This window comes from Episyrphus balteatus, chromosome 4, assembly GCF_945859705.1.
Source record: "Episyrphus balteatus chromosome 4, idEpiBalt1.1, whole genome shotgun sequence".
In the NCBI taxonomy this organism is placed as follows: Eukaryota; Metazoa; Arthropoda; class Insecta; order Diptera; family Syrphidae; genus Episyrphus; species Episyrphus balteatus.
The window spans coordinates 75,578,630-75,593,644 of NC_079137.1; the positions used below are offsets into that span (position 1 = coordinate 75,578,630).

Sequence of the window (15,015 nt, forward strand, 5' to 3'; positions counted from 1 at the left end):
CTTTTATGTTTTACGGTTTTGTTTATGTTTGTTTTTTTTTTTCACAAAGTGCAAAATCGACTGCTGGTTTTGTTTCATGTGTCAATGAATTGCTAATGGAATTGGCAACTGTTTGATGTTATCATTTACACAACTTTGTTTTATATTGTTTATTTTTATACTGTTTTTAAATTATCGATTCAACCATTAACACTTAAGTGATATTTCTTTTATCTCTTCTCTTTCTCTTTGTTTAAAAGTATAAAATAAAATCATCCTTATTGGGAGCACTTTTTTACTTAATTGAAAGTTATACTTCCTTTAAGGGATGTAGAGGAAACAAATAATAAAACTATCAACAATCACCTTACCATTCGGCCACAGGTTTAAATTTTTTTTAATGTTATATGTTTTTAATTAAGCCTTTGGCTGCCATGTCGATCATTTTTGAACACCTTACATATGTGAAATATCAAGGCATTAAAAAACTTGGCAGTTAAAGAGTTAAGGCGTCTGGTCACCAATTTTTCACCCCGGTGGTGGACTGAAAAATGCACTTGTTTTTTTAAATATAAATTCGATACTAGGGATCGGAACATGTATTTTTATCAATATATCATAAAGGGTTTGAAGAATAACATTGTGAAATTTTATTTGAATATATTAAAAAATGGCGCCGATATTTGTTGCCGTGGAGGTCTCGTTCCGTGCTCCCATCTGGTACTCGATTATGGTACATCTGAACAAAAATTAAAAAATTCGGATTATTCCTAAATACATAGTGTGACTACAATGTATCGTAACCATTTTTTTCGACCATTAGAAAAATTATGTGAAGTCTAAAAAATCTTCAATCTGAAAATTTTCAAGTGAAAACATTAATTAAAACAAAATTTAATCAAATTATCAAAATTAAAAAAACATAAATAGACGGATAGATTCCGAGATTGTGAAGGTACCAAGTCAAAAAATATAGTTTCGAGATAATTGTAAAAAAAAGAAAGTCAATCGCTCGCAGTTGTTCAACCTTCAAGTAGAAAAATGCATGTAACTTTGACAATTTTAAGTATTTCGATAAACGCAACAGGTCTTAAAATGTTCATTACAGTGATTATTAAAAAAAAATTCCAGAGTGACCACACGCCTTAAAATAAATTAATACGAAATTAATAGGAAGTTAATACGAAAAACAAAGCAAATTATCAATTGCATTGATCTTTCTTTCACGTTAAATATTTTCGTCGATAGTTTGTTAGTCTACATAGGTATTCTATTTTGTTATCATTTTCAGTTTCTTTTATACTTCTTCACTTTATTTAAGTTTTGTTATTTTAATCGTTTTTAGCCGTTAAAATATACTGTTCTAAAAGATTTTTGAGCCAATACCGAAGTCAATATTATTCTACATAGTCATGTTTTTGAAATACTTGAATAGGCCAACAACGCTGTTTTTTGGGGTACTGTTGACGTCGAATTTAAAGTTGAAAGGCCAATAAAGTTAAAATCTACTAGGAACTCTTTCAACAATCCTTTAGTCCTTGACTAATGGGTAATTTCATTGTAACGGGTGTAACACAGTTACTTCATTTTTATAGACTCTTCAGATAAGATGTTACGGGTGTGACTTTAGATTCAGTCTACTTCGGTTACTCTTTAAAGCCATATTCTAGATTTTTGAATGAAAAGCCGTGGATATCGTATTCAATAAGAGAGGAGATTTAATTACGTAATAACGTTGCCAGTAAGCATATATATCAAAGGAATTAATAGAAACAATGTGGTTTTATAACAATTCAAAAATGTTAAGCACTATTTACACAATAAATCATTTTTTAGGGTCAGAATCTCAGTATTTATCAGAACAATTGACTCGAGATTTTTTTGATCAAATTATTTCAATTTTGAATAAAAATGCGCGTCAACCGTCAATACAGTTTATTCTAGGCTTTTTAAAATTTGAAACCTTTAGAATGTTAATTTTTCCCATTTTTTGCCAAAAAATTTCTCATTTTTTTTAATTTTTAAATTGAGGAATATAAAAATAAAATGCACGACTGGGTCGAACGAACTTGCTCTTAGACCTAAAAAAAAAAAATTCGTTTTTGAAAAAAAAAATAAAATCTGAAATCAAAATGCCCTCCAAAACAAGTATGAAGTTTTCATTGATATACATATTAAGATGCATTTTTAGAAAAAAAATTTTAAAATTAAAATTTTTAAAAACTAATTTTTTATAAATAATTTTTTGGAAAAAAAGTTTTAAAATAAAATTTGTATGCCATTTTCTAGAAATCACTAATCAACATCTTATAACAAAATTTCAAAAAAATTCAAGGTCCCGTTTTCGAAAATTTGATGTTTCAAAATCCAAAAATTATTTTTTTGAAAATTTTATTTTTGGTTTATATTAAAATTATATAAATGCTTCTTCACAAAAAGTTTCGTTAAAATCGAATAAGCAGTTTCGGAGATAATCGGATTTGAATAAAAAAAACGGTTCTATGGCAGGTACCGTTAATAATGATTTTCAAAAAAAAAAATATTTTCATTAGAAGATAGACCTTGTCTTAAAACTATTATTCGAATTTTTTAAACAAAATCGTTGGAGCCGTTTTTGAGCAATTTCAACTACTAAAATCGGTATATGACAAGTACCGTTATTTTTGGTCAAAAAAAATTAATTTCAAAAATCCCTCTGGAGAGTCTCCAAAAATTTGAAGTCAATCGGTCCATCCGTTTAGGATGTAGCTCCGTATACAGACAGACAGACAGACACACTGACTTCCGGGACCCACTTTTTTTTCATTCTCTACTATCATAATGTCATGGAAAAATGTTATCTCAACTTTTTTTTTTGTACGAATGCATTACTTGATATACAGTGCTGCTAAAAACATTCCGGATTTTTTTGGGATTTTCATCAATTGAAATGTTATAATACAAAACTGGTACAAAATATTGTTTTAATATTTTTTCTAGGTCGTTAATATATTAGTTAAGCAATTTCAACAAAAAAAAATGATCTTTAATACATACAAAAATTTTAGAAATTTTAAAATGAAGTAAAGTCAGAATTTCAGCTGTGAAAAACTAACAGGATTTTTTAAAGTTAATTTTCAAAGTGAAAATTTTGCTCAGTAACCTTTTTTTTTGAAGACTGCTTGGCACCAACGAGACTTGGACTAGGCCAAATAAAATAAAATAGAACTAGAAATATGCTCCCAGTCATTTTTCAAAGCTACAAGTACGTTAGTTGCTGAAATGGGCTTTTTCTTTTCTACCCGTAACTTAAAGATGGCCCACAAATTTTTATTCGGGTTCAAGTCGGCTAATTTTTACGGTTATTCTAAGCAAGGAGTATTGTCTGCCCCAAACTTCTGTTTAATGGGCATCATAACTTGCAGAAAGAGGCGACGTAAAGGCATTTATTTCTCCTTTAATGGAGCCATTATCGACTCCAACATCTCTCTATTTTGGAAATGATCCATAATTCCGTTGATTTTGTGAAACGGGCTAAAGCCTGCAGCTGAAAAAACAAAAACCATCACTGATCCTCTGCTGTGCTTCACGATAGGGAGCATATTTTTTTGGTTTCAAACATGTCCATGTTTGAACCATTTCAAAATCGGAATAAAACAAGCTAAAATTGCTTTTATCACTGAAAAGCATATTTTTGCGTTTTGTTATCGAGCAACTCAGATGTTTTTTTGGAAATACAACCATGATGAAGTATTTTTATTTTCAAATTTTAAGTGTTCCTTAAGATCCTTTCATTGCCTACCTTTTTAGACAATGCTTAGTATAAAGAAATGGTCTTTTTCCGAGCCGAAAGTCATAAAGACCAAATCTCTCAAATCCTTTCTAACTGTACTTGATGTTGAAAGCAGATTAAGCTCCTCACAAATCGTTTTAGAAGCCGCAAAAGGATTTTTTTATCAAAAAACTCTTTATTCGCCTATCAGTTTTTAGGGATATTTTGTAATGGCATCCACCCAATTGATCTACTTCAACTAATTTTTCACTTTTTTACATTTTGACGATATCAAACTCACTTGACGTTGCAATTTTCAACATCCCAAAGGGATAATATTTTGTTTTATTTTGGCTTGAAAATGTTCTACAACTCAATAACGAATTTGATGACTATAATGCGTTTTTTCCGTTATTCCATTTAATAATTTATACAATTCACAAAGCTAACAACTTTGTTTGTCACTGTAAACAAAAATTGTATTGAAGTCACGCTTAAAACCGTTACCTCAACAACGGGAATCGAAATCCTTGAAAAATCCGGTTAGTTTTTCACAGCTGAAATTCTGACTCTACTTCATTTTTCAATTTTTTAATTTTTTGTATGTATTAAAGATCATTTTTTTCTGTTGAAATTGCTTAACTGATATATTAACGACCTAGAAAAAATATTAAAACAATATTTGGTACCAGTTTTGTATTATAACATTTCAATTGATGAAAATCACAAAAAAATACGGATTGTTTTTAGCAGCACTGTATGTATAGTACCTAGGTATATCGCAAGTAAAAAATGAAAGTAATATGAAATTATTTAAAAAAATACAAAAGTATTTTAATCGCATAATTAAATTTCTTATGCATATTTTTATTTTTTGCTTATTGGTGGTCAACTTGTGTAAAATTACCCTAATATTGTAATATCTACTCTATTTTTTAAGCAAAAAATCACAATTTATATACCTAAATCTATTTTAGTCGGTAATTTGTACCAAAAAAAGAATATTCGGTATATATCGAGATATCTCCAATTTCTTACGAATCATATTTCAAGGTGTGCTTCCGATCCGACAGGTAAAAACTCTCCGATTCTTATGAAATGGGACAAATACCTCGATATCTATCGAATAATCTAAATATTTCACGAGTTAACGAATATTCGTTATTTTAATTTTAGACAATCGATATTCTTAATATTAATTTATTGAATACGCTAAATTTTAAGCCCAATTCGCTTTTCATAATGAGGGCCTTAAACACTCAATTATTCACGTTAGGAATAGCAATTTAAGAATGTAGATATATCTAGCATTTATGGTTAATCTCCAACCAACGTAACATTCCCCAATAATATACCTAATTCTATTATATCGAATTGAACCCACTGAAATTGTTTAGTGAAAAACTTTTATTCTCAAATTAAAGCTCAAATCCAATAAAATGTTTATCCTCAAATTATTGCATATTCTCGGAAGCTAATTACGTTTAGATAAATATGATTTTACTCTATTATTAATTTTTTTCTATTATCTAGATTATATTCTCATGAGAAGAAAAAAAAAACCCAATAAATAACATTCAACACGAAAGGGAAAATAAATTCTATTCATCGACAAATTAATTGCCCTTGGCAAATTAGTTATCCGGCTTTGGCATACTTTTTTTTTTGTTTTGTTTTGTTTTGATGTAAACTATAGGAAACCAAACAAAATTTTCAGACACTTTATTGTAATTTGTGTGGCTTATGGAATGAAACTCTCTTCTAAAAAAAAAAACCTGCGACATTCGAGAACTAAAACGTTCGCATTTTGCATAACACTGAAACGTGTTTGAAATAAACAAATTGCTAAGCATATATTCTCTTGATTAGGAATTATTTTAACCCCACAGCTCAACAGCCCACACCCTCAATATAATCAACAGCACTCAGCAGTTTCTATAAAATAATAATATTATGTTCGTTACTTGTGTTTCATCATCGTTTATTGCACGTGGTTCCGATTTGATAGACCTACAGAAAAAATAAAATACAAAACAAACAACAATTTCTCACAAACTCTCTGAGAATTACATTTTATATATTTTCAACTTTGCCTGATTAAGACCCACCACTTTCCCTTCTGACCACCTAACCCATATTGAATGAGTACACGCGAAAAAATTATCAACAATTAAATTGAAAAATCATGATGATGATAAAATGAGTTCATCTTTATTCACACTCTTATTTCCCCTACAATATACTAAAGCTGCTTACGAGAGTAGGCGTGATAGATTGCACACGAACTTAAAATAATTATAAAAAAAAAAAAATTAAATTAATTAAGATTGTCACTTGTCAATTTTGTCTTTACAGAAATCCAGCTTCCCAGTGGCCATAAAATGCATCACAAAGAAAGGTCTAATCAAGACACAAAATCTCCTTGGCAAAGAGATAAAAATCCTTAAGGAATTAACCGAGCTCCATCATGAGAATGTTGTTGCTTTGTTGGACTGCAAGGAGTCACAGGACTGTGTCAATCTTGTTATGGAGGTAAGCGAAAAATCTAAAGAAACAAAAGTATCTATATAACTAGCAACACTTTAAGGATATAAAAGGAAGGTCCTTTATTGATTTTTCATTGTTTTTCTTTTGGGTTTTGCTTTCATGTACGACAACGGGTGTTATGTGATTTCTTTTTGTTATATCCTACACACTTGCAATCACCCTCTTATGGCAAAAAAAAAAAAAAAAATAAAATTATGCAATGCGACAAATTGTTGTTTATTTTTGCAAGTTTTTCTTTTTTTTTCGCCGAGTTGAAATTACTTAAGTTACTGCAGGTCAAATAGAAATTTGCATGCAATCCATGAAATACACATGAAATGAGGAAGTAGTTTGGCAAAAAGATAAACAAAAATAGTTCCAGGATAGTCTATTGCCAGTGGGTTGAAATTTCGCTAACTTGAGCGAATCTATAAAAAAAAAGTTCTTCTTGCCAGAATTTATTTTTTTTTCCTATTTTGTAGTGAAATTTTATTTTTTTTTATTTGAAATATAAATATAAACGAAACATACCGTTCGTTAACCTCAGGGACTAAGCTTATACCAATAAAAAACAAAGGATTTACCCCACTGGATTCGAGCAGGAAACTATTTCCTCCACACACAAAGATATAATGCTTATGTATGTGTGCTGTGTGAGAGCCTGCAGGCAAAAAAACTTTCGTTTATCCTAATGCTCTAGGGCGGGTGTTGTCTTGTCTGGGAATGATGAAGTAAATCCTGAATGACGTCTCTGTTGCATACTTATTTCAATATTTGACATTTTAGAATAAAGAAGTAGTTTTTTTTGCGCTATCCCAAAGGATAATTTTTCTGAAATCTACTTGAAACGGAAGAGTGAATTTGAATGAATTAATTTTCATTTCCTTTTTAATTTTTTAATTTAGAAAAAAAAAAAATCAAATATTTATCTTAATATAAATTTTTGAAATCCTTTATTCTTCTTTACTTACCTTTGCATTTTGAATATTAAATCAATAGTAGAATGCACTTAAAATGCAAAGTACATAATTAGATCTCTTTTTTATATTTTGTATGGGTTTGCCCTTTCAGATATAGTAGATATTTCTGGGGAGCAATGTCCTTAAAATAATGCAAGCAGGTGTTTCTTAAAATAGATTGAAAAAAAAAAAAAAATCATATAGATTTGTCTTTCTTTGGTGTATAATGCTCTTCCAGAAAGTATTTATAAATTTTTACATTTTTATATTTTTATTTTTTTGGCAAAGCAAATGTACATTTTAAATTTCTTCTTAAGAGCGAGAAAATTGAGAATTCTTCGAAATTGTGTTTAGATTAAGAGCGTTTTTTGTTTACTTTGAAGAAAAGTGTAGATCTAGGAAGCAATGTTTTAATGCGTTTAAAGTTTGTTTTTGTATATGAAAAAAGAAGTAGACTTTGATTTATGTATGTCTGCAATGTGCAAATTCTATTTCGGTAAAAAAAAGTCTTTTTTAATTGGTAAATAAATTTTTAATAATGCCGCAGTATAACAAGATCACTTCACGAAAGTTAGCCTTAATCAGACAAACAAAAAAACAAAAACGATCACTCCACCACCTTCAAATTGGCGAAATGAGAGAAAAAAGAAAGTTTGCAATAAGATCTAGCACTTTAAGCTAAGATATTTTTGTCTTTACTTTGACCTGACAGACAACTTAAAAAGTTGTTGTCATTTAATTTAATTTTAAACATAATGAAAACCAAGCTTTTGTGAAAAGTATTTAAAAAATAAAATTTTTACCTTTCTAGTCTTGATTGAAGTTTACCAATTTCATGAAATGTACAAACAATTTACTAGTTTTAGAAGAAATTTTCTATTTTGACTGAAATTTACCAGTTTCAGTAGAGTTAACCAGTTTTTACCAATTTCGACTAATATTTAACAATTCTAACTAAGATTTCCAATTTCGATAGAAATTTTAAAAGGCTCACTAGATTTGAAATTTCAGAAGAAATATACCATTTTCGAAAGAGATTCAACTTTTGAGAAAGATTTACCAATTTTGTTAAACGTTTCTATAGTGATGAAGTAACTTCGACAGAGATTTCCAATTTTGGTGGACTTTTGCCATTTTTAGCCGAGTTGTCTTCTTATTTCGAAATAGAAATTGACCAGTTTCAGCAGAGCTTCACCAGTTTTAACAAAAATTTCGAATATCGGTAGAAAGTTGCTAGAAAAGTTTCAAGTGAGATTTTCCAGTTTTCGCTAAATATTTATCACGTTGGACTGTGATTTACCAATTTTGGTAGACATTTACCACTTCCAACAGTGATTGTATTATTTTCGATAGAGTTTTAGAATTTCGGTACAAATTTTCCAGTTTCAGCGGAGTTAACCAATTTTTACTAACTAACTAGTTTCAGCAAAGATTAGCCAGTTTCGACAGGAATTTCAAACTTTAGAAATACCTGTTTTTCGAAGTCTCAGAAGAAATTTTTTACAGATATACAAATTTCGACTAAGATTTTTATTTTCGGTAGAAATATACCAGTAAGAGTAATATTTTACCAGTTTCATAAAAATTTTCGGATTTCTGATAGCATTAACAAGGTTTAGCGAAGACTTAACAGATTCTATGAAATTTCAGCTATCGGTTGGAATTTTTTATTTGCATATCGAGTTTCGATAAAATTTTATCTTTTTCATCAGAGGTTTACCCGTTTACGTTGAGATTTTCCAGATTCGACTGAGACTCCTAACTTTTATTTCTTCTCGACATTTCGTCGGCGTAAAGCAAAATTGTTCTAAGTCCTTAAGAAATCCTATGTACTTAGAACAATTTTGCTTTACGCCGACGTTTTCTCAATTTCGAGTTCGTCTGAGATTTCGAATTTCGGTACAAATTTACAAACTTATATTTCTTGTTCAACCGATACTTCGAGTTTCGATGTAATTTTAACACTTTCTGCAGAGTTTTAACTTTGGTTTTCAAATTTTTAGTGTAACATTCCAGTTTTGGCAAAATTTTACCAATTTTGAGCTAAATTGTAAAATTTTCGATTTTTAGACATTAATACCTGTTGAATTTCTACAGAAATTTATTAGTTTTGGCTTAGATATACCAGTTTCAGCAGAGATTTACTTATTTCAGCTACGATTAAAATTGTTTTAGCTGCAATTCATTATCTCATTATTTCCAACCAATTAAGCTTCGATGAGAGGAAAAAAATAAGAAAACTTAACTCAATAAAGACAGCTCAAAGGTGCTATTGGATTCAATAATTATATTCATATATAGATGACTTGCCCATAATATTTTGTCGCGTGCCATTCCTACTCTAGTGAAAAAACCTAATATACACTTTCAGTTCAAGAACTTCCATAGTACCTACATAATACCCACTTTAATAGACATTCCCATCAGTTTTTATTGCCTATCTTCGAATTTATAAAAAAGTTTAAAGATATGTACTTTTATTGACACATTGAATAGGAAATCCTTCAACCAAATTCCTTTTTCGATCCTTTTTTTATCTAGGCAAATGTTCATCGTTATCTCATCTTCTCCATAAGCGCTTTTTTTATTCAAAATTTCAAAGGCTTTTAAAAGTTTACAATTACATTTTCATTCCTAAGATAGGATAACAAATATTGAGCATGTCTCCTTGCTGATAAAACAATTCATGTACTTAGATCACCTACGAGTACAATATTTGAGCTGTCTTTACTAAACATAAAAAAAAGACTTAATTTGAGAACATTTCTTTTTCTTTTCTATTATCTTATTATTTTTCATGCATGACTTTCTTACCTAAGTTTCTCTTGAGAAAAAGGTTTAATTATAAGCAAATTAAAAAAAAAGCCAAAGAAACAATAGATTCATTGAAGAAAAAATAAAACAGACTTGTCTAATCATTTAACACACAAATAACACAAATTCGCAAGTTTAAATAAACTCAACTATTCGTAAATTTTTTGTTTTCACACAAAAATAAGATATTAAAACTTCATTTGCAAAACAAATATTGACTCGATTGTAAATTAAGAAACATTGTTCCGCATATTTTGATCACACAGTTTAAACTATTTATGCAAAACTAAATTAAAAAACAAAAAAATAAACTACTAGTAAAAAATTTTAAATATTGCGTCATGTTGTTTTTATTTTTTGGCTTTTATTATGTACTTTCGTTTTCTTTTAAAATTTAGACTTTAGTGTGTGTGTCTAAAAAAGAATATTAATTTTGGTGGCATAGTTATGTAAACAAAAATAATTACATTTCATCTATTTAAATGGGGTGAACCGAATCGATTAGCATTTTTATTAAAAAAAAAAAAAACTAAATTAAATGAAAACAAGTTCAGAGAAACTTCCCCTCACACCCACGAACTTAATTTCTTTTTATTTATTTTTAAAGCCGCATAAAACCCTAATAGAAAAGCCTGTAGCTATGGGTTTCAAGTTGTAATTTTCAGTTCGAGCTGAAATGCCGGCATATTCGTTAAACCCTACATCACGAAGAAGTGAACAAAAAAAAAAAAAACAAACTGTTGAAAGAATTACTCGGAAAAAAATATCCTTTTTCATTTTTTATTTAGGTCACCAAACTCCCCTCTTTGATTTGTATATTTGTCTATGAAAATTGTTCTTCCTACAAAAAAAAAAGTTATATTCCTTTGTATCTTTTTTCGTCGTAACGAAAAAAAAAACTAAATTTTTCCTATGAAATGTTCACTAAAGTTTAACATAAAAATCATGAGGGTAGAAAGTTTACTTTGTCTTGTTCCGGGAGATAAGGAAGTTTTGTGAAATCGTTATTTTTAATTCAACAAATCAACTCTTAGTGAATAATTCCAAGTAAAATAGTTGATGTTCTCAATTTGAATTTATTTGCGGTTGAAAGTGCAAAAGTTTACCACCAATAGTTAGTAGAATAGTTGCTTAAGGAGCAAACTCTCGATTTTGTTTGTAATCTATTTGTCGTTTTGTCGATTAACAATAGCTTGTTGTTGACTTATATTTAGCTAGACATGTCATCTGATTTGTCCAATAAAAATTTTTGGATTAAAGATTAAAAAATCGTCAGAGATGTTTAAAAAAGTGCGTACAATGTAGGGACATAAAATACCCTAAATATTGTGAATCGCCGACAACATTTTGAGGTGGCCCAATGTTTTTTCTAAGACTTTTAACACAAATCTGTATGAAATGTTTGCAATTTCTACGTTTTATTTTTTTTCTCAAACTATTACAACTTTTCAGCGTTTCTGTTATAAGTCTTGATTTTTGAAGTAGCGAGAGCACCCTCTTAACAAGACTTCTGTTATAGGACAGAGATTGCATACAATAATTTCAACAATTACAATAATTTCATACAATCTCCTATACAAAAGCCTGAACTTAAAAAAAATTCAAATTCTATTAAGTCTTTACCCAGAATGTCATATACTGGTTTGCAAAATAATGGACATGAAAACCCAAAGTTAATAAGTCTTTGATTTCGTTGGGTACTAGTGAAACGAGTCCAGCAGTTGCTTATGATTCGTCAGACTGTATTTCAGACTTTGTCTGTGAAACGTGAATTAGAAACCAATGTTATAATAGTAAGAAATATTTCCTGAATCATTGGGAGTTGCTTCAGAATGTTCTAAAACAAAGTATGATTACAAGACCACCAAACCCGAATTTAATAAATCCATCATAAACATAGCTGAAATATCTTTGTCGCTTACACTAAATTTGATTAGCCTTAATTTTAGAAATATTAAATATTTTTCTATCACTACATACCAGCCAAATTCTTCACAGAGGATTAGCGTTAATAACGGTCCTAGTTCTAAAGTTAGTACTCAAAAAAACCAAGTCATTTCTTCCAGTCCTGCTTATATTTACATATGTGATTAAATGGTCGGTACTAACTTTTCCTTAGAACCGAGTACCAGTGCTAGAAGCTGTCCAAGCTAGACATTAAACCAAGCCAGTCTTGTACTTTTGTGAAGAAATTGGCCGTTAATAACTTTTTCGCGATAAATTTACGATAGTTTCACGACTTGGCGTTCAAAATTTATTTAGCTGATTGAAAATTTTTTTAAAAATTGTTCTGAACTTAAGTTTACTATTCCTAAACTTTTGGCTGTTACAGATTTCAATTATCTTTACTCTTAAAAAAGTTATTGTTCTAAAAAACTTCCAAAACCTTATGAAGACAACTACGGTACAGAAAATGGAAAGTGTATCAATAAAAATTAGTCTACTATCACTGTCTTAGTATCGATTTCATTTCTGGTTTCCGAATATATGTAAATGAAATTGTACTTTCCACTTAACTGATATTCTTCGCTTCCAAAATTTTAGTGAAAGAGAGCTGTCAATTTATATCCATTATATCCATACCCTAAGTAAATTGTTTCAATATGGGAAATTTTTCGAATGAAGAACATTTCGTTTGAAATTCAATTTGAACGTTCTAAAGGGTTTTATTATATAGCCGTTTTTCTATATTAGCAAATGTGGTCTAAAAAAGTCACTTCCGTGACAGCTTATTTTGAAGTAGTTTAATATGTCTAAAGAATTCTACATTCTGTTCTAGGAGTATCTAATATATTTTTTTACCAAAAAATCAAATTCCAAAATTTCTTTAAAGATCAAATTTCACTAATAACTAATACATTATTTAAATGTTTATTTCATGATGCATAATTTCTATCAGATATCAACTTATTGTCGACTCCGACAAACTTTTTGATTTTGTCAATAAAATTGTGCATACATAGTACATTACGAGTATTTTACAACAAAGCAAAATTCGTTCCATTAAATAACACTAAAATTCATTCTACCATTTTAATATTTATTATTTTATATTTTTAAATGTTAAAATGTTGTGCATCCCAGAAAGGAATTATGTAATTATATTTGTTTTGCTTTGTTTTTTGATTAAGATTTAGTTTTTTTTGTAACAATTTGAGTGGAAGTATATACTGCGAGCACATTCTATTGATAACTTATTTAAGACTAGCAATCTTATACTTAATAAGAATATTTTAACTATAAAGTTAAATTTGTTTTTTTCTCTTTATATTCTAAAATTATAATTTAAATAAAAAAAAAAAAGAAAATAATAAATTGCTCGATATGCTATTATATGCTAATATTTTTCTTTCATTTTTTATGGAACACAATAAAATTGGCTTTTTTTTTGTAAAGAACATTCTTAAATTACTAAACATAAATTTATATAATATTCTCTTGCAACTAAAAAAAATAATTTTATTTATTGGCAATTTATCAGCTTTGTTTTTGGAAATTTATTAGAAGTTTGTATAAAAAAAGATGATTGATTGATTCTTCTTAAACAAGAAACTTATAAAGACAAGAAAAATACTTAACAAAATTTTTTAATTTAATAAATACATTAACATTAAATATAGTTTTTGTTGTTGTTGTTGCAAATGTTGGTCCTTTTTTTGCAAAATTTAATTGATTTAAATTGAATATTTGTGTCCCATTTGGACAATAGACTTGTAGTTGCTTTCTTTTTTCTCTCGGCCAGACTGCATTTATCCAATTTTATTTAATGGAATCTCTTCAGCTGGCCTCACTTGGTCCCCCGGCGGAGGTTTCCGCGTTCTGCAACATTTTGTCTTTATGCCTCCAACATCTTTGCGACATATGAATCCAATAATTAGACCAATAATTGCAATTATGATGATACCTTTTGAAAATAAACAAAAAATTAAAATACATTGTTGTGGTAAATATTTGAAATAATGTCCACTCACTTATCAAAGCGTAATTGATAGCCTCTTGCGAAATCGGCACTTGATATGCTGCCTTCTCAGTTGACGTTGACGTCGTCGTAGCGATAATGTCTGGCAACTTAGTTCCTTCCATGGCTGCTGTGTCTCCGTCACTGGCACTGTCCAACTCGGTTAAATTGGCATTCGTCATCACAGCTGATGCGATGACTGACTTTGTCGGGGTTGGCTTGGAAGTAGCTGTCATAGCGAAGAAATAAGAACAAAAGTTTAAAACAATTGAACTGGTTATATCCCCCCCTGTCTCTCATTCCGACACAGTCACTGAGTGGGCAGGAAAAAAAAAGAGGTGAACAATAGAAAAAAGCGAACTTACTTGTGCTTGGTTTTAAAGATGGCGCATCTGTGACAGCAATTAAGCTCTGATTAAAGGTGTCTCCATTAACCAGCTGGTAACAGCTAATATCAAACCTTTTAAGGCTTATATTGTCAATTGCTTTTAAAATATTGCAGAGCTCTTGGATGTTATCTTCTTTCAGTTCGGGTAGTTTTAGTTTGATGAGTTCTTTCAAAGGTTGAAAAGCCTTTGTATTGATTTTCTGTCAAATGATAATGAAGATAAGAGAAAAAGCTTTAAGTTTTTTTTTTCAAAAGAGATTAAAAGTTTTTTTTTTTTCTCTTCTTTGATTGTATTGGTAATGAAAGAGAGTATAAGTATTGCCGTGATGCACTCTTACCTTATCAAAAAAGTTTCCATCCATTTTGAGTGTATGTAAACCACTCAAATTGGCAAATGTCTCATCGTATATTTCTGTCAGACTTGAATTTCTGAGTAAAAGCTCTCTTAATGCCGGCTGATTTAAAAATGAACCCTCTTTGGGCAAAATAATTGAATTATTACTCAAATTTAGTACTCTCAGTTCAGTGGCATCACTGAATGTATCCGCTGAGATATCAGTGAGTTTGTTATTAGCTAGAGATAGACGGTCTAGATTAGATAGACTATTGAAGACCTAAAATAAAGAAAGTTTTTTTTGTT

At 29.4% G+C, this 15,015-nt stretch overlaps 2 protein-coding genes across 7 annotated transcripts in view; one reads left to right on the forward strand and one right to left on the reverse strand.

Moving 5' to 3' along the window:
• Nucleotides 1-15,015, forward strand: part of LOC129919865 (serine/threonine-protein kinase unc-51) — a 63,799-nt gene that overhangs the window by 15,724 nt on the left and 33,060 nt on the right. The window contains exon 2 of the mRNA XM_056000958.1: nt 6,086-6,262. Within this exon, the coding sequence (XP_055856933.1) occupies nt 6,086-6,262 (177 nt within the window). The remainder of the gene's footprint in view (nt 1-6,085; nt 6,263-15,015) is intronic.
• The window catches only part of LOC129919867 (leucine-rich repeat protein SHOC-2), an 81,935-nt gene continuing 80,924 nt past the window's right edge, over nt 14,005-15,015 (reverse strand). For all 6 annotated transcript variants that reach the window (XM_056000964.1, XM_056000961.1, XM_056000960.1 and 3 more), the window contains 2 exons: nt 14,714-14,989; nt 14,005-14,575 (listed from right to left, as the gene is read on the reverse strand). In XM_056000964.1, the coding sequence (XP_055856939.1) occupies nt 14,129-14,575; nt 14,714-14,989 (723 nt within the window). In that variant the 3' untranslated portion in view covers nt 14,005-14,128. The remainder of the gene's footprint in view (nt 14,576-14,713; nt 14,990-15,015) is intronic.